The sequence below is a fragment of the Anabrus simplex genome, chromosome 2, assembly GCF_040414725.1.
Source record: "Anabrus simplex isolate iqAnaSimp1 chromosome 2, ASM4041472v1, whole genome shotgun sequence".
NCBI lineage: Eukaryota > Metazoa > Arthropoda > Insecta > Orthoptera > Tettigoniidae > Anabrus > Anabrus simplex.
The window spans coordinates 1,154,914,507-1,154,933,487 of NC_090266.1; the positions used below are offsets into that span (position 1 = coordinate 1,154,914,507).

General features: G+C 44.1%; 1 protein-coding gene across 3 annotated transcripts in view; it reads right to left on the reverse strand.

The window, feature by feature from the left end:
* LOC136863367 (beta-1,3-glucosyltransferase) overlaps positions 1–18,981 on the reverse strand; it is a 589,711-nt gene that overhangs the window by 106,116 nt on the left and 464,614 nt on the right. The window contains exon 1 of one of the 3 annotated variants that reach the window (XM_067139768.2): positions 11,971–12,087. The exons of 1 other annotated variant lie outside the window; for it this stretch is intronic. Coding sequence is in view for 1 of the 2 variants with exons in the window: in XM_067139766.2 (XP_066995867.1) it covers positions 9,494–9,575 (82 nt within the window). In the remaining variant the exon portion in view is untranslated. Of the gene's footprint in view, positions 1–9,493; positions 9,900–11,970; positions 12,088–18,981 lie in introns of those variants that run through there. One more of the 3 variants, XM_067139766.2, reaches the window with a different exon arrangement.

An 18,981-nucleotide genomic window follows, 5' to 3' on the forward strand; every position in this document is an offset into this window, starting at 1 on the left:
CACGAAATTTGAAAAGTGGTACGAGGGCTGGAACGGGGTCCACTCAGCCTCGGGAGGTCAACTGAGTAGAGGAGGGTTCGATTCCCACCTCAGCCATCCTGGAAGTGGTTTTCCGTGGTTTCCCACTTCTCCTCCAAGCAAATGCCGGGATGGTACCTAACATAAGGCCACGGCCGCTTCCTTCCCTCTTCCTTGTCTATCCCTTCCAGTCTTCATATCCCCCCGCAAGGCCCCTGTTCAGCATAGCAGGTGAGGCCGCCTGGGCGAGGCACTGGTCATCCTACCCAGTTGTATACCCCGACCCAGATACTGAAGCTCCAGGACACTGCCCTTGAGGCGGTAGAGGTTGGATCTCTCGCTGAGTCCGAGGGAAAAGCCAACCCTGGAGGGTAAACAGATTTAAAAATAATAATAATAATAATAATAATAATAATAATAATAATAATAATAATAATAATAATAATTAACTCACTCTCCGATGCAAATAACTCGTTACAGGCTCCAAGAATAACAATTATGTGTTCATACATCCTACACAATTTGCACTAATCAAGGGTAAGATTGAATTGCTATAGAACACAGATTCACCGGGCGAGTTGGCCGTGTGGTTAGGGGCGCGCGGCTGTGAGCTTGCATCCGGGAGATAGTGGGTTCGAATCCCACTGTCGGCAGCCCTGAAGATGGCTTTCCGTGGTTTCCCCATTTTCACACCAGACAAATGCTGGGGCTGTACCTTAATTAAGGCCACGGACGCTTCCTTCCAAATCCTAGGCTTTTCCTATCCCATAGTCGCCATAAAACCTATCTGTGTCGGTGCGACGTAACGCCACTAGCAAAAAAAAAAAAAAAAAAAGACACAGATGAAAATACATTTTTAGAAGTACAGTATGACTCACACGGAAGGAACAATGAACATGTTCACAATAAAATTCACGATTGAATATGGCGGTACCTAGCAATTATGTGAGTGTAACGAAAGCTCTACAGATGGCGCGTAGCTTGCAGTAAAGAACACCAGCTTTAGAAAGCATATATTTTGCTGAAATGTAGCTCGATATGATCAATGCGAATAGACAAATATTTTACAGTATTACCGTTGCTGCATTCAGAAACGTAACATTTTGAATTAGTAAGAAGATGGCGGGTATACATCGAAACTTGGATGAATTCTCTCACTTACATGGCAACTTAAAGTAAGTACATATAGGTAACAGAAATGATAATCTACGAAATACAATTTAATTAGTCCGCATCATCATTCTTGGTTTCTATGTGTTTACTTTTCTGGGCAAGTTTGCCCGTGAATCAAGCGGAACATAAAGTTACATCCTAAACTGCTAGCTGGCATCGTAGGTAGACACTTCGTCTGTGCGGTTTCCCAGTAGACGTCGGTGGATGCAGAGTGGATCTCGGCCCACAAGTGACCACGGGGCTGGTCCGTGGTCCGACAGCTCTGCACTCCGACCGGCCAAGCGAGCAGATGAGGGGTGCCGTGGCTCTACGCCTTTGTATTCGGGAGACGAGGTGGGAGTGGACCTCACGGTTGGTCCCCACCATCGGCAGTCCTAGAAATTGTTTTCTATTCTCCTGCACTAGGGCGAATGCCGGGATAGTTCTTGGTATAGGCCACGGCCGCACATCTCCTTCACTATAGCAAATCTCCCGGCCTGAAAGACGGCGTCACTGTCTACATATTTAGTAGCAGTAGTCCCAGTAGAATGAAAAAAATGAAATGTCGTATGGATTTTATTGCCGGGATATCCCAGGACGGGTTCGGCTCGCCAAGTGCAGGTCTTTCTATTTGACACCTGTAGGCGACCTGCGCGTCGCGATGAGGATGAAATGATGATGAAGACAACACATACACCCAGCCCCCGGGCCATTGGAATCAGCCAATTAAGGTTAAAATCCCCGACCCGGTCGGGAATCGAACCCGGGACCCTCTGAACCGAAGGCCAGTACGCTGACCGTTCAGCCAACGAGTCGGACCCAGCAGAATGAAAACATAGGTGTTTCCCCCCTTTAGCAATTTATATAGTCACACAAATTCCTTCTCTTAAACACAAATTATCAATATTCAAAGAGAGATTTTTGATTCGAGATCTTTCCAGGCATAACAGTTTTACAAAACGTACTTTAACTAAAACCGCCGATCCGAATGTATTCACCTCAAAAACAGTTCGGAATATTCTGGGCTAGGCACAGTATGTGGTAGTGCGTGTAAGTGGTAGAGTGCACTGTATACACACAAGTAATTCAACTGCTTGTTTACAATTCAGTAGATGTCGCTGCGTACGGTCTGTGTTGAATCTGGGTTGAACTATCTCATTTCAAGTGAAGGCTAGTATTAGCGTATACAGTGCAGTACGATCTTCAACTAATTCAGGACCTCTCAAAGTTCCAAAATCTCACGCATGCAAACCGAGGCGCAGAGGTTCTGTGCACCGTGCATCGGTCCGACTCGGCTCAGTTCGGACCAGCGTTCTGTATCGGGGGCAACTCGGCTAAGATCGGCTCAACTCTTCTCGGATTGCTGAGCGCTGCAGAGCAAGTGAGGAAGGGGGAGACAGGCGGAGCGAGCGAGACAGGCGTGGGGAAAGAGAGCGAGACAGCGCTATTGCTCAAAATCGAGGGGTGGGGGGTCTGCACTCTGGTCGACCTAGCGAAGTCGTCCTTTGCACCCTGCGCCGCGAAATGCACCGGTGCATGCACCCTGAGAGACCCTGAACTAATACATACATTTCATGTGCAATGCGTATTCCTCAGTTTGATCGAGCCAGAATTGTGGCACTGATTCAGGGTGTCAGGGTGGACAAACACAAATATCCAGCCCCCTAGCCATCCCTAGCCAGAAGAAATAATCAGACGCGATTAAAATCCCCGACCCAGCCGTGGACTGAATCCGAGACCGTCTGAACCGAGGGCAACGCTGACCATGCAGCCAAGGAACCGGACACTATTAAAATATGTAATGTGATAGCTTTAAAATGACATATTGCTATTCATTAAATAATGAAAAGAATAATTCCCTAGCTATTGAGATAACTCAGTACATGACTGCCGGTAAAGACACATCTCCGGTTCTAGGGTTAAGAATAATGTGAGCAGTCGTCCCAGAAGTCGATCGACCGAGCTCGATAGCTGCCAGTCGCTTAAGTGCAGCCAGTATCCAGTAATCGGGAGATAGTATGTTCGAACCCCACTGACGGCAGCCCTGAAAATGGTTTTTCGTGGTTTCCCATTTTCAAAAAAGGCAAATGCTGGAGCTGTGCCTTAATTAAGGCCACGGCCACTTCATTCCCATTTCTAGCCCTTTCCTATCCCATCGTCGCCATAAGACCTATCTGTGTCGGTGCGACGTAAAGCAACTTGAAAAAAAAATCAATCGGCGTCACTGGATAGAATCCACACATACTAAGTACAATGAAACGATGACGTAACATCTCTAACCCTTAATGAAGTACAGCTAACTAGAGTAACTTGGACTGGGAAGGAACTGAGCATTAAACATATACTCTGACAATACATAACAGACGAAAATACTGTCCTGACGTATTAGAACGATATTTACGGAGGAAACTGCTCGACGATGCCCTACATGCTATTAGACTATGCAGGCCAAGTTGAAGCTCCCTTTACAACAGTTTCTCGTGCTAAGTTGAAGTGAACTACAAACAAGAACACTAAGAATCCCCCGAGACATGGCAGCCTCTTGTACTCCACGTCTCCGTTCGCAGAACGTCCTGTCTACAGACAGGATATAACGCAATATAAAGGACATGGAGAGATTATTTAAGAATTAGAATTCCTTGTTGTGGCCACAGTAAAGAAGTTCAAAGAGCACGCGCTTTTGTCACAAAACTGGTTGAAATCATCCCGTAAACAGTATGAAGCTAGAATTGTTAAAGAATGGCGGTCTAGAAGCATGACAGAGCTGTTAAAATAGAGTCCAACAAACGTCACCCAAATCTGATAGTGTTCGGAGGCGTGATACAGGGTGCAGTGGCGCTAAGTTTGGTATTCACACATTTAAATTTTAAAATCTATAATTATAAAAGGAAGTGTTTGTCTGTGTGTCTGTGTGTCTGTGCGCGATGGCCAGCAAAATCTACAGCACGCAGAGATCTGAAATTTTGAACATAGGTAGATGGAAAGGGGTCCGAATGCACCTCGAAGCCGGAATTTTCATTTTCGCTTTCGTTGGTGAGTTATGAACGAAAAACCATCGGGAAATGTGCATTGGGATATGACAATCCAACGTGCTGTCACCGAGATTAAATGCATAGAGTCGCTGTTGCTAGGCAACATACATAAGACAGGTAGAGAACACAATATTCAAGGAGCCATTTTAAGTCCAGGGCGTAGGAAACCAGTTTTGGTTTTATATGGTGTGAAGGCATATGACGCAGTTGATGGTGATTCGTCCGTCGGATCGGGGCGTAATGTCTTGAGCTATTCGAGAGGAGTGGGCTATGTGCCGGCGCCGGGTTTCATCCTCTTCATTCTTACTATCATATATAATGGCATTCATTTCATCTCATTAATTCATCTGATTAGGTTGACGTCATGAAAGTCATCCGGTCGTAAAAATTTCCTACGAGGATTCATTTCACTTCATACCCAAACCCCGCAGAGAAAGGGAAAAAGTGTTGGACACTTATACATTTAGAGGAAACATGTATGACACAAGATAGACGATAATAATAAACAAGGAATAATACATAAATCAGTCAGGATGCCATTGTAAGTCCGTGGAATAGGAAGCCATTTTCCTTCAATCCATAATGTCTGTCTGTCTGTCTGTCTGTCTGTCTGTCTGTCTGTCTGTCTGTCTGTCTGTCTGTCTGTCTGTCTGTCTGTCTGTCTGTCTGTCTGTCTGTCTGTCTGTCTGTCTGTCTGTGTTCATGTGTGCGATGCCCAGCCAAATCCACGGCAAACAAAGATCTAAAATGTTTGTCATAGGTGAGCACAGGTTTTCACCTAAGACGCATGGCTGTGTCTGAAAGCAATTCTTGCTCCAAAACATGAAGCTCAAGAATTATCCGGTTTTCTATCAATTGAAAAGTCTATCGACACGACATGTCATCCAGATGAGGCTGTCAACTACACGACAGAGAGTTTGAACAATTTGGAGTCACCTGGAGTACGCTCAAACATCTTGAGGTGGACGATTGTGGCACCGATTATCCTTCTCAGGAATATGAATCCTTCCCTCTGCAATGAACGCGGCTCTGAAACTGATGACGAATAGTATTGAAGCCACCATTATGACTGAGCATGCCGCGGCCGAAGTAGTATTCCTCGGACTGTAAGTCCATTGAGTAGGAAGCCATTTTCGGCCCGCGACACGAGGAGCCATCTGCCCATAATATTCGGAAGTGTTCGTGTGTATGTATGCGAAGCCCAGTCAAATCTACGACACACAGAGATCTGAAATTTTGACATAGGACAATCGCTTAAAGTTGTAGGACTCCATCTTCGAAAACGATGCTTTTGCCACTGTCAGCTGTACATGGATTGTTCAAGAGTTCGAAAGGCAAACACAATGCAGTATACATCTTACCTCAAAATGGAAGGACATTATTATATTTTATTCCGAAGCTCTAAGGAAACAATATATTTTGTATTATATAACATGGTCTTTTACATGATTTTAATATTATCTGTACCATCCATCAATCCGGTAACTTAATAAGCACTGAAATTAACAATATAATAAAAATAAAATATCGTATTTCATGCAATTTACGTCAAAAAGATGTGAGTTAATAAATATAATACTTTAATTTGCTTTTAAATAAAGAGTTTAGAAACATCTAACGGTTGAATTACTAAACGCGGGCAAAGCCGCGGGCACGTGCTAGTAATTATATAAAATTAATACAGCATCTTTTCCATGGATATTAACTGGTTCTAAGATAAAATAGGCTTAAAATTAGGATAAAATAAACATCCAAACCAAACCAAACCACATGGCACAACAGCCCCAAAGGACTTTGGCCTACCAAGCGATCTCTGTTCAGCCCGAAGGCCCGCAGATTATGAGGTGTCGTGTGGTCAGCACGACGAATCTTCTCGGCCGTTATTCTTGGTTTTCTAGACCGGAAAATACACATCCACCTAAGCCAAAAGACGTGGAAGTTAATCGTGTTGCTGCTGAATGTTCGTTCGTTCGTAATCGGTTTAGAGTCGGTTTTCCCCTCGGACTCAGCGAGGGATCCCACTTCTACCGCCTCAAGGGCAGTGTCCTGGAGATTCAGACTTTGGGTCGGGGATACAACTGGGGAGAATGACCAGTACCTCGCCCAGGCGGTCTCACCTGCTATGCTGAACAGGGGCCTTGTGGAGGGATGGGAAGATTGGATGGGACAGGCAAGGAAGAGGGAAGGAAGCGGCCGTGGCCTTAAGTTAGGTACCATCCCGGCATTTGCCTGGAGGAGAAGTGGGAAACCACGGAAAACCACTTCGAGGATAGCTGAGGTGGGAATCGAACCCACCTCCACTCAGTTGACCTCCCGAGGCTGAGTGGACCCCGTTCCACCCCTCGTACCACTTTTCAAATTTCGTGGCAGAGCCGGGAATCGAACCCGGACCTCCGGGGGTGGCAACTAATCATGCTAACCACTAGACCACAGAGGCGGCTGCTGAATGTTTGTAACGAAAATAAATTAGACCTGAATACTACCTTCGGAAGATCGATCCTAAGAAATGTTCAAAACGGAAGTGGGCTACTCAAAGCCTTTATTTACATATCACCTGCGCCAATATCACTTCATAAAAACGACCTGACGGAAAGAGCTTCCCATTTGTCACAAATTATACTACAGGGTGCAGAAGAATTTGCTTCGTAAATTAAAGGATTGTTACATTGTACAAATATAAGTATTGTGAACATAGACCCCATTCCCGACCGCTCATTAATTTCAATATATCTAATAATGTGCACCTAATTCACTGCAGATGTCCGGCTCCATGGCTAAGTAGTTAGCGTGCTGGCCTTTGGTCACAGGAGTCCCGGGTTCGATTACCGGCAGGATCGGAAATTTTAACCTTCATTGGTTAATTTCTCTGGCACGGGGACTGGGTGTATGTGTCTTCTTCTTCATCATCATGCCATCCTCATCACGAGGCGCAGGTCACCTACAGGAGTCAAATCTAAAGACCTGCATCTGGGGAGCCAAACATGTCCTCGGACACTCCCGGCACTAAAAGCCATACGCAATTTCATTTCCCTGCAGATGCGGTATAATACCAAGGTTACGCTTGAGTAAGCAAAGGAATAGTACAATACTTGTAAACATGTCAGGTTTACGTGTTTATTTTCATCTAAATGCAAGATTACTCCAAAAGAATGTTGTGTACATAAACAGTAAGTTATATACCTGAACTAGTATTTTTGTTTACCTAGTTGACGACTGAAGGCCCATTCGATGCACCTCTGTTGTTCCCTGTTAGCATTGTGATGTCCGGCTCCATGGCTAGATGGTTAGCGTGCTGGCCTTTGGTCACAGCGGTCCCGGGTTCGATTCCCGGCAGGGTCGGGAATTTTAATCATTGCTGGTTAATTTCGCTGGGTGAATGTGTCGTCTTCATCAACATCACGTCATCCTCATCACGATGCGCAGGTCGCCTACGGGAGTCAAATCAAAAGACCTGCACCTAGCGAGCCAAAAATGTCCTCGGACACTCCTGGCATTAAAAGCCATACGCCATTTCCTTTTTTTACTGTTGTGATGTTCTCAGTGTACTTCAAGCATTGCTAAGGTACATACTATCTAGTTCCTGCATTTCAGTTCCTTAGTGACAGTGTACACATCATTATTATGGCTCCAAGAGTGGAGACATCCATTGAAAAACGTGTTGCAATTTTAGCATTCAGAGGAGCAGGTTTATCAACTCGCTAAATTGCAGCGCGTCTATAGAGGAAGTGCAATACACCTTTCACCGCCAGACGACAACTGATGGCAATAAGGACAAGCCACGACCAGGACAACCTCGTAAAATAACTGAAGGTGATGATAAATTCATCAGAATTACTAATAAACGAAATAGGTTCGAAATAGCGGAACCTCCGTGGCTCAGGCGGCAGCGCGCGGGTCTCTCACCGCTGGGTTCCGTGGTTCAAATCCAGGTCACTCCATGTGAGATTTGTGCTGGACAAAGCGGAGGCGGGACAGGTTTTTCTCCGGGTACTCCGGTTTTCCCTGTCATATTTCATTCCAGCAACACTTGCAATATCATTTCATTTTATCTGTCAGTCATTAATCATCGCCCCAGAGGAGTGCGACAGGCTTCGGCAGCCGGCACAATCCCTATTTTCGCCGTTAGACGGGGCTTCATTCATTCCATTCCTGACCCGGTCGAATGACTGTTTTTTCAAAACAGTGCCTCAAATTCGGGCAGAATTGGTAGAAATGAACAAGAAACAAATATCTGTTGCAGCAGTAAAAAGGAGACTGATTAAAACCGGCTTGAAAGAATGTGTGGTAGCAGGAAAACACCTTCTGAAGGCCATAAATAAAAAGAAAAGACTCGAATGGTCTAGAAAACATCATAGTGGAAAAAAAATTGTATTCACAGATGAACCGAAGCTCGAAATTTTTGGAACCAGAAGGAGGATATTTGTTTGCCGATGTGAAGGATAAAAGGTGGCCGAGCAGTGCGTTCTACCTACAGTTAAACGCGGTGGGGGTTTTTATTTTGGTTTGGGAGTTCTTTCAGGAGACAGAGTTGAAAACACCGTGAAAACAGAAGGATGTATGGATAAGAAGCACTGCCATCGCATACTTCATTGTCATACAATGTCTTGTGGACCTTACAACCTGATAATGACCCAAATCATCGGTCAGCGTTCTGTAAGAAGTACATTGCATCAAAGAAAAAACAGAAAGTACTGAAGGATGTGGTCTCGCCGTTAGAAAGCTTGGATTGTGATCCCATTGAAATGGTCTGGGATGGAGTGGACAGACGTATCAGGGAAGTTCATATATCCAGCAAGGAACATCTCCAGAACGTTGTTAATGATGTGTGGAATCATTCAGACTCAAAATACACACACAAACTGATTGACCGCATGCCTCGAGTTTGTGAGGCAGTCATTAAATCCAAAGGATGATACTTTGATGAAAGTAAAGTATAATTATTCGGTTTTTGTTATGCCTCTTTAAGTTTATATAGTAATATTTTTGGAGAAATACATTTTGTGTTCATATCTGGAGCACCAGATAACAGTAATGGTGTATTGAAATTAATGAGGGGTAGGATCAGACTGCTGTGATTAGATTCGGTGCTACCAGCGCTGCCTACCTCCCAGGTGTTCGAGCATAAACATGACACATCGTTTGCTTTTGGTCAGAGCCATCTACAGTTAAAGCCGGAAGGTACGCTTGGCAATGCTGTATCTATCTCTCAAGCGGAGGCCGGTGCATTCACTGAAGTTAGAAATACACATTTTACACGAATAAAAACAAAACACTCTAGGAACAGTACTCACAAGGTCGATTATTGTGGAGTGTTGACAGCTCTCTCCGCTTAGTGTTTTTATCCTCACTGCTGACATAACTCGTGTTCTTCATCTGCTTTTAGCACTTATTTAATACGACATTGCAAAATGAAGACAATAAACAATCTATCGCACCATTATTGTCACGCCCACAATGACGGCGTTCAAACCAGAACTGTTGATTGTCATTTCTTGCTAAAGCAGCTCAGGATAGAGAAAAGAGAAATTCTTTATAATTTTCACAATCCAGATGGTCTTCGTATACCACTGTTCTGCAGACACACGCGCAATACAATGTGATGGCACCTCTCTGAAGTTCTTCACAATAGGGATCACCTGTTTCATTAGTCTGCAGGAGACATAAACTAGTGTCACAGCTTATCCTTGATATTGTCCTTATTGTATACCCAGAAATGTACCGCATATTACCCCTGACATCTCAAAATGCCCACCAAAAAATTCACATGATAAATGTGAGTCTAACTTGTTTGTTATTTCCATATTGAGCGCAATAGCATCTGTCTTGATGAAATCAAGACATTTCTAATTGGCTACAGCCAAACCTCACTTTTGCATACCATCGCCACCACCATGGGCGCCCATACCCGGGGGCAAGGTGGGGACGCGCCCCCCCCCCCCCGCTAGCTCTCAGGGAAAGGAAAAAATCTACTATAGTCAGCTGTTTTTCTTTCAATAAAACGGTTTAAAAATCGGTATTACGTAGAAGTGATAGGGGGTACCGTGTGTGGTATTCTACCGTTGAATACAGGTCGACATTCATCTTCCAAAATATTAAAAATACTACATACCCCCAGGTCTAGCGCCCCCCCCCCTCTCCCCTACAAACTATCCTATGGGCGCCCATGGCCACCACCGCAACCCTAGAATACCCTTAATCCTAATTTTCATTTCACTTTCTAGGACTTGAGGTGCAGTAACAGTGTAGTTACAACCAATAAGCTATACTAAACCTTCTTCTAAGTTATCACTTTGAAAGTTTCTTGAGAGTAAATAATTTGCTTTCACAGTTCCAAACGAAACTTTTTGAGTAGGGCCTAACCCTTTTTTCCTTTTAGTGCAAATAATAATAATAATAATAATAATAATAATAATAATAATAATAATAATAATAATTGCTTTACGTCCCACTAACTACTTTTACGGTTTTTTGGAGACGCCAAGGTGCCGTCATTTAGCCCCTCAGGAGTTCTTTTACGTTCCAGTCTATCTGCCGACACGAGGCTGATGTATTTAGGTAAGGGTTATTCTGCCCGAAGGCAGGTCCGAACCTCCGCAGAGGTGTTCCTGAGCCGGAGTTTACGTTCAGTAGGGTGGCCAGTTCCTTTCCGCTCCTCCATTCCCTTACCCCTAACCAACAGCGCGTGGCAACCCATCCAACTTCTGACCACGCCCAATGTTGCTTAACTTCGGAGATCTCACGAGATCCGGTGTTTCAACACGGCTACGGCCGTTGGCTGATGTACTTGAGCACCTTCAAATACTACCGCACTGAGCTAGGATCGAACCTGCCACGTTGGGGTCAGAAGCCCAGGGCCTCAATTCTGAGTCACTCAGCCCGGCCCTTTCAATGCAAAGTTCGAATTGTTCCCTTAAACATATGAGGCAAGAGAAAGAGTGTACTTTCACTGTTTACCTCACGATACTCTATGAGACTGTGAAGCATTTTAATAGATTTATTACCGGGCGAGTTGGCCGTGCGCGTTGAGGCGCGCGGCTGTGAGCTTGCATCCGGGAGATAGTAGGCTCGAATCCCACTATCGGCAGCCCTGAAGATGGTTTTCCGTGGTTTCCCATTTTCACACCAGGCAAATGCTGGGGTTGTACCTTAATTAAGGCCACGGCCGCTTCCTTCCAACTCCTAGGCCTTTCCCATCCCATCGTCGCCATAAGACCTATCTGTGTCGGTGCGACGTAAAGCCCCTAGCAAAAAAAAAAAAAAAAAGATTTATTTGTACACATTTAACACTAACACTTCAAGAAGTGGTTCCTATATAATTTAATAAATATGGATTTAGTTGAGACCACTTTGATATCTTACCATTTGCTAAACATATCACTTCTTCTACCAACACCTGATAGCATATACAGTGACATTCATATCTTGGTGAATTTTCAGTGAATGGGTTACATTTGGCATATCATCCAGCCATACAATACAAGCTATTCAGCCCTGGTTAGCCTTCACATTATTTCCATAATAGGCTCTACGTATGCTTATTCTATCACTTATCTTGTTATATATAGGTACTCGAACATATTCGCTAAACATTAAACGAAACACGAGACGAAGTTCACTAGACATCAACATACACGGATAGATCCCGCGCTTTCACCTTGGCCTCCACTGGACGTTGTCAAACTTATATGACTCCGGCTTGTAACTGTAGTCGGCTATGTTTTGGTTTACATTTTAGCTGCACACGAAGAAATGGACAAACGTACAATACCTCAGAGCAGATGTTCCAATTTGGCGGCACAATTCACAACGACGCAACAATGATTCGCGTATAGTTTGGAAAATTCCCCGGCGCTTCTCGGACAAGATATGCAGGAGTGGTGACGGACAGACAGAAGGAAGGTCATGTAGACAGCGCCTCAGGAATGTGTACCTGAGAGAAACTTACACAATACCATGCGCTTCTTCTCTACTACTTAAGCCTTCATCATTAGAATGAAAACAATATTGCCATTATTGCTAACTGATTTTAGTGGCGGTAGATAACATTTAAACGGGTTATGCTGTACTCGTGCTTTGATTACATTTCATAGTTCAATCTGAGCGCATTATGGAGTTATTATTTGAATATGTTATCAATGGGTCGTTTGCATTTAAAATGATCATTTAGAAATCGAAACATTATTTTATAACCATTAGATGACCTCTATCAAATAAATGATCAAATTGCATTAACTGAGACTTTTTGCTTCATATTGTTGCTGCTGCTTCATGCAAGCGACTAGGGGCTTTATGATCATCATCCACGTGTACTTAGTGTCTGAAGATTCGTCTGATAACCTGTCTCGATGGAATGTCTGTACTGGAGTGTTTACGTATAATTAACTTGGGCTAGGATTGGAAAGGAAGCGTCCGTTGTACCATCCTGGTAATCAAACGGGGTTACAGTGGGGGGCGGGGGGGGGGGGGGGAGCCACGGAAAACCGTATTTGCGGATGGGCGAAGTAGGAATTTAAACCACTCATCACTTAAGTAGAGTTAACTGAGTCTGAGTTCATTCCATTCCATCCCCCCCCCCTTCCCCTGCCTCAAACGAGTCTCACATTCATGGCGCAGACGGAAATCAAATCTGGACCAACAAAGTTGGAAGCCACTTTGGTAATCTCTAGACCATGGCAGTGGACTTTCACTATGAGTGACGCATACAGAAGACCATTACGCCCTGTTTTTTAGTTTTTTTTTTTTGCTAGTTGCTTTACGTCGCACCGACACAGATAGGTCTTATGGCGACGATGGGACAGGAAAGGGCTAGGTGTGGGAAGGAGGCGGCCGTGGCCTTAATTAAGGTACAGTCCCAGCATTTGCCTGGTGTGAAAATGGGAAACACCGGGCGAGTTGGCCGTGCGTGTAGAGGCGCGCGGCTGTGAGCTTGCGTCCGGGAGATAGTAGGTTCGAATCCCACTATCGGCAGCCCTGAAGATGGTTTTCCGTGGTTTCCCATTTTCACACCAGGCAAATGCTGGGGCTGTACCTTAATTAAGGCCACGGCCGCTTCCTTCCAACTCCTAGGCCTTTCCCATCCCATCGTCGCCATAAGACCTATCTGTGTCGGTGCGACGTAAAGCCCCTAGCAAAAAAAATGGGAAACCACGGAAAACCATTTTCAGGGCTGCCGACAGTGGGGTTCGAACCTACTATCTCCCGAATACTGGATACTGGCCGCACTTAAGCGACTGCGGCTATCGAGCTCGGTTGTTTTTTAGTTAAGGCATAGTTAATAACAATTCATTTTTGTGTGACTATTGCTAGCCGGGTGCAGCCCTTGAAAGGCAGACCCTCCGACGAAGGTGGTGGGCATCTGCCATGTATAAGGAAACTGCGTATTATTATGGTGCAAGATAGTGTTGTGTGTGGCGTATGAGTTGCTGAGACGCTGGGGACAGCAAGGTCACTCACAGTCCCCTAAACAAGGGAATTACAATATTGGCTTTACGTCGCGCCGACACAGATCCTTATGGCGAAGATGGTATAGAAGAAGGCTAGGCGTGGGAAGGAAGCGACCGTGGCATAAATTAAGATACATTCCCAGCATTTGCCTGGTGTGAAAATGGAAAACCACAAGAAAATAGCTTCAGGGCTGCCGACAGTGGGATTCAAACCCACTATCTCCCTAATGCAATCTCACAGCTTTGCGAGCCTAACCACACGGCAAACTCGCCCGGTTAAAGAGAATTACCATTCAAATTTAAGTTCCTTGACTCGGCCAGGAATCGAGCACGGGGTCCTCCGAACCGAAGGCCACAATGTTGATCATTCAGCCAAGGAACCGGACAGTTAACTAGCAAACTCCAACACGTCTGTCCGGACGAAAATTACGTCACAACAAAAGTTACATTTAGTTTGTCATATCGGGTTTAAAATGTAATTTAATTCTTTTCTTAGAAATAACTGCCCGGCTCCTTAGCTAAGTGTTAAGCCTAGGGCCGTTGGCTCGGATCCCGGCCGGTCGGGGATTTTTAACCATGTTTGCTTAGTTCCTCTAGCTCAAGGGCTGGAAGTTTGCAATCGTCTTAATGTTGTTGCTGTTTAGGTCATCAGTCCATAACTGGTTGATGCAGGTCTCCATGACACCCTATCCTGGACTAAGTTTTCATTTCTACGTACAGTAGCTACTACATGCTACGTCTACTCTAATCTGCTTTTCACATTCGCACCTTAGTCTACTACTACCATCTTTGCCGCCTACATTTCCCTCAAAGGCTAACTGGACAAGTTCTGGGTGTCTTAAGATGTGTCCTATTATTCCATCTCTTCTTCTGGTCAAATGTCACCAGATCGTTCTCCTCTCAACAATTCGATTCGGTATCTCTTCATTTGTGATTCGATCTACCCATCTCACCTTCAGCATTCTTCTGTAACACCACATTTCAAAAGCTTATATTCGCTTTCTTTCTGAGCTAGTTTTCGTCCATGTTCCATGTTTAACTTCCATACAATTCCACGCTCCAGACGAAAGGCTTCAAATACGTCTGTATAATTCCTATATCAATGTTCGAAGTGCACTTTGGTAATCTCTAGATCATGGCAACGGACTTTCACTGTATGTGACGCGTACAGGACACTATTACACCCTGTTTTTTGGTTAAGCCATAGCTAATAACAATTGACTTTTGTTTGACTATTGCTTTATGCCCTTTATGTCCTCCTTACTTCTGCCACCATTAGATATTTTACTATCTAAGTAACAATATTCATCTCCTTTCTTTAAGCCTTCATGTCCCAATCTAATATTTCCTGCAACACCTGACTTTGTGGTTTGTGGTTGGTAATTTCAACGGCCATAATGCAATATGGGGCTACCCAGATACCGACAAAAGCAGAGAGGCCGTGGAGAAATGGGCAGATTCGTGAGAACTAATTCTACTGCATGATAACAAACTCCCTTGCTTGTGCTAGTACGCACTTTATGCCCTCCCGACTTCTGCCATCATTAGATATTTTACTATCAAAGTGACAATATTCATCTCCTTTCTTTAAGACTTCATGTCCTAATCTACGGTAATATTTCCTGCATCACCTGACTTCATCCGACTGTACTTCATTACTTTTGCTTTGGATTTATTTCCTTTCATCTTGTACTCCTTCTCCAAGACTGTGTCCATACCATTTAACAATTTCTCCAGATCTTCTGCGGACTCAGATAAAATAATAATATCATAGGCAAATCTCAGAGTACTGGTTTCCTCTCTTTGAATTGTGATTCCTTTTCCAAATTCCTCTTTGATTTCCTCTATTGCCTATTCTGTGTAAATTATGAAAAGGAGAGGGGACAAACTGCAGCCTTGCCTCACTCCTTTCTAGATTGCTGCTACTTTTTCATAGCCTTCGATTCTTATCACTGCAGACTGGGGGTGAAGCTCATTCCTGCACGTGGTGCCCCTGCATAAGTACATGGATTAGAATTTCCTGTACTGAACTGACCATCAGCAATCCAGAAGCAAATCAATGAGAAATATGGATGATAAAAACGGCCCTTTTAAGCGCAAAAGTTGACAATCATTTCGATCATTGCCGGTATTGAATGTCTTTCACCTAACAAGGAAGCGTTATTACGTCAGATGTGCCATGACCAGGAATGTGACCTAATATGCATTCAGGAAACCCACAGAGAATTGAATCTTCGCCGTCCAAAAATCAAGGGCATGAGTTTAGTGGTTGAACATCCTCATCGACAATATGGCAGTGCTATTTTTGCCTATCCAACATCAACGTCCTCTCCACAGGAATTTCAGTAGCATATGACACTGGTTCATGGTGTGGGTTACTGTAGTCACGTCCTAGTTCGTGAACCACGGGCAACGGCTGCGTGGCCTAGTAAGTGGTCCTCAGAGTCAGGATACCAGTTGCTATGGAATTGGAGTGGGCATCTCGGACATATTCTGAGTCATGGTCCTACTTGTGCTCAGGCGGCTAGGACTATACAATCCACCGGTGGTCCATAACCCGTTAGAGCAGAGATCCTCACTTGGACTACGTGTAAGTAGGGTAGCATCCTACTTCATGAATTTACCGAGCTCAGAACATTTTAAGGAAGCCTCGGACCTATGGGAGTAACGGAGTCCCACTCCCATTTGACAGGCGAGGGACTCCTTGGAAACAACTTGGCGAACGAAATGGAATTCGATGGGGAGCTATCAATGTTAATGGGGCATATGGAAGAAAGAAAGTAGAACTGGCTGAGTCAGCAAAGAGGATGCATCCGGATGTACTAGGAGTAAGTGATATTCGGGTAAGGGGAGATAACGAGGAAGAGATAGGAGATTATAAAGTGTACTTGACGGGTGTTAGAAAGGGAAGGGAAGAGTCAGGGGTAGGGCTGTTTATAAGGAATACCATTGCACGCAACATAGTTTCTGTTAGGCACGTAAATGACCGAATGATGTGGGTTGATTTGGCAGTTGGAGGAATTAGGACGAGAATTGTCTCAGTGTATTCACCATGTAAGAGTGCAGATGAGGACGAAGTTGACAAGTTTTACGAGGCATTGAGTGACATCGTGGTCAGGGTCAACAGCAAGGATAGAATAGTGCTTATGGGCGATTTCAATGCGAGAGTTGGGAATAGAACTGAAGGATACGAAAGGGTGATTGGTAAATGTGGGGAAGATATGAAAGCTAATGGGAATGGGAAGCGTTTGCTGGATTTCTGTGCCAGTATGGGCTTAGCAGTTACGAATACATTCTTCAAGCATAAGGCTATTCACCGCTACACATGGGAAGCTAGGGGTACCAGATCCATAACAGAACATCGTCTTTGAATTCAGGAAATCTGTTAGGAATGTACGAATTTTCCGGGGATTTTTAGATGATACAGACCACTATATGATCTGTAGTGAACTAAGTATCTCTAGGCCTAGGGTAGAGAAAGTGAAATCTGTCTGCAAATGAATAAGGGTAGAAAATCTCCAGGACAAGGACATTAGACAGAAGTACATGGATATGATCAGTGAGAAGTTTCGCGCAGTGGACAGTAAGCAGGTTCAGGATATAGAAAGAGAATGGGTGGCATACAGGGATGCTGTAGTAGAAACAGCAAGGGAATGCCTAGGAACAACTGTGTGTAAAGATGGGAAAAGGCGAACATCATGGTGGAATTATGAAGTAAGAGCAGCTTGTAAACGTAAAAAGAAGGCTTATCAGAAATCGCTCCAAACAAGGGCCGAGGCAGATAGCGATTTGTACGTAGATGAACGAAACAGATCGAAACAAATAGTTGTTGAATCCAAAAAGAAATCGTGGGAAGATTTTAGTAATAACCTGGAAAGACTAGGTCAAGCAGCAGGGAAACCTTTCTGGACAGTAATAAAGAATCTTAGGAACGGAGGGAAAAAGGACATGAACAGTGTTTTGAGTAATTCAGGTGAACTCATAATAGATCCCAGGTAATCTCTGGAGAGGTGGAGGGAATATTTTGAACCTTCTCAACGTAAAAGGAGATCTTCCTGTTGGTGTTGCGAACAGCCAAGCTCATGGGGAGGAGGAAAATGGTGATGGTGAAATTACACTTGAAGAAGTGGAAAGGATGGTAAAGAAACTCCATTGTCATAAAGCAGCAGGAATAGATGAAATTAGACCTGAGGTGGTGAAGTATAGTGGGAAGGCAGGGATGAAATGGATTCATAGAGTAGTAAAATTAGCATGGAGTGTTGGTAAAGTACCTTCAGATTGGACAAAAGCAGTAATTGCACCTATCTATAGGCAAGGGAACAGGAAGGATTGCAACAACTATCGAGGTATCTCATTGATTAGTATACCAGGCAAAGTATTCACTAGCATCTTGGAACGGAGGGTGGGATCAGTCGTTGAGAGGACGTTGGATGAAAACCAGTGTGGTTTCAGACCACAGAGGGGCTGTCAGGATCAGATTTTCAGTATGCGCCAGGTAATTGAAAAATGCTACGAGAGGAATAGGCAGTTGTGTTTATGTTTCATAGATCTAGAGAAAGCATATGGCAGAGTACCGAGGGAAAAGATGTTCGCTTTACTGGGGGACTATGGAATTAAAGGTAGATTATTAAAATCAAAGGCATTTATGTTGACAATTGGGCTTCAGTGAGAATTGATGGCAGAGTGAGTTCTTGGTTCAGGGTACTTACAGGAGTTAGATAAGGCTGTAATCTTTCACCTCTGCTGCTCGTAGTTTACATGGATCATCTGCTGAAAGGTATAAAATGGCAGGAAGGGATTCAGTTAGGTGGAAATGTAGTAAGCAGTCTAGCCTATGCTGACGACTTGGTCTTAATGACAGATTGTGCTGAAAGCCTGCAGTGTAATATCTTGCAACTTGAAAATAGGTGCAATGAGTATGGTATGAAAATTAGCCTTTCGAAGATTAAATTGCTGTCAGTAGGTAAGAAATCCAACAGAATTGAATGTCAGATTGGTAATACGAAGCTAGATCAAGTCGATAATTCCAAGTATTTAGGTTGTGTGTTCTCCCAGGATGGTAATATAGTAAGCGAGATTGAATCAAGGTGTAGTAAAGCTAATGCAGTGAGCTCGCAGTTGCGATCAACAGTATTCTGTAAGAAGGACGTCAGCTCCTAGACAAAACTATCTTTACATGCTTTGCGGGAGCGAAAGCTGGGTGGACTCAGGATATCTTATTCATAAGTTAGAAGTAACAGACATGAAAGTAGCGAGAATGATTGCTGGTACAAACAGGTGGGAACAATAGCAGGAGGGTACTCGGAATGAGGAGATAAAGGCTAAGTTAGGAATGA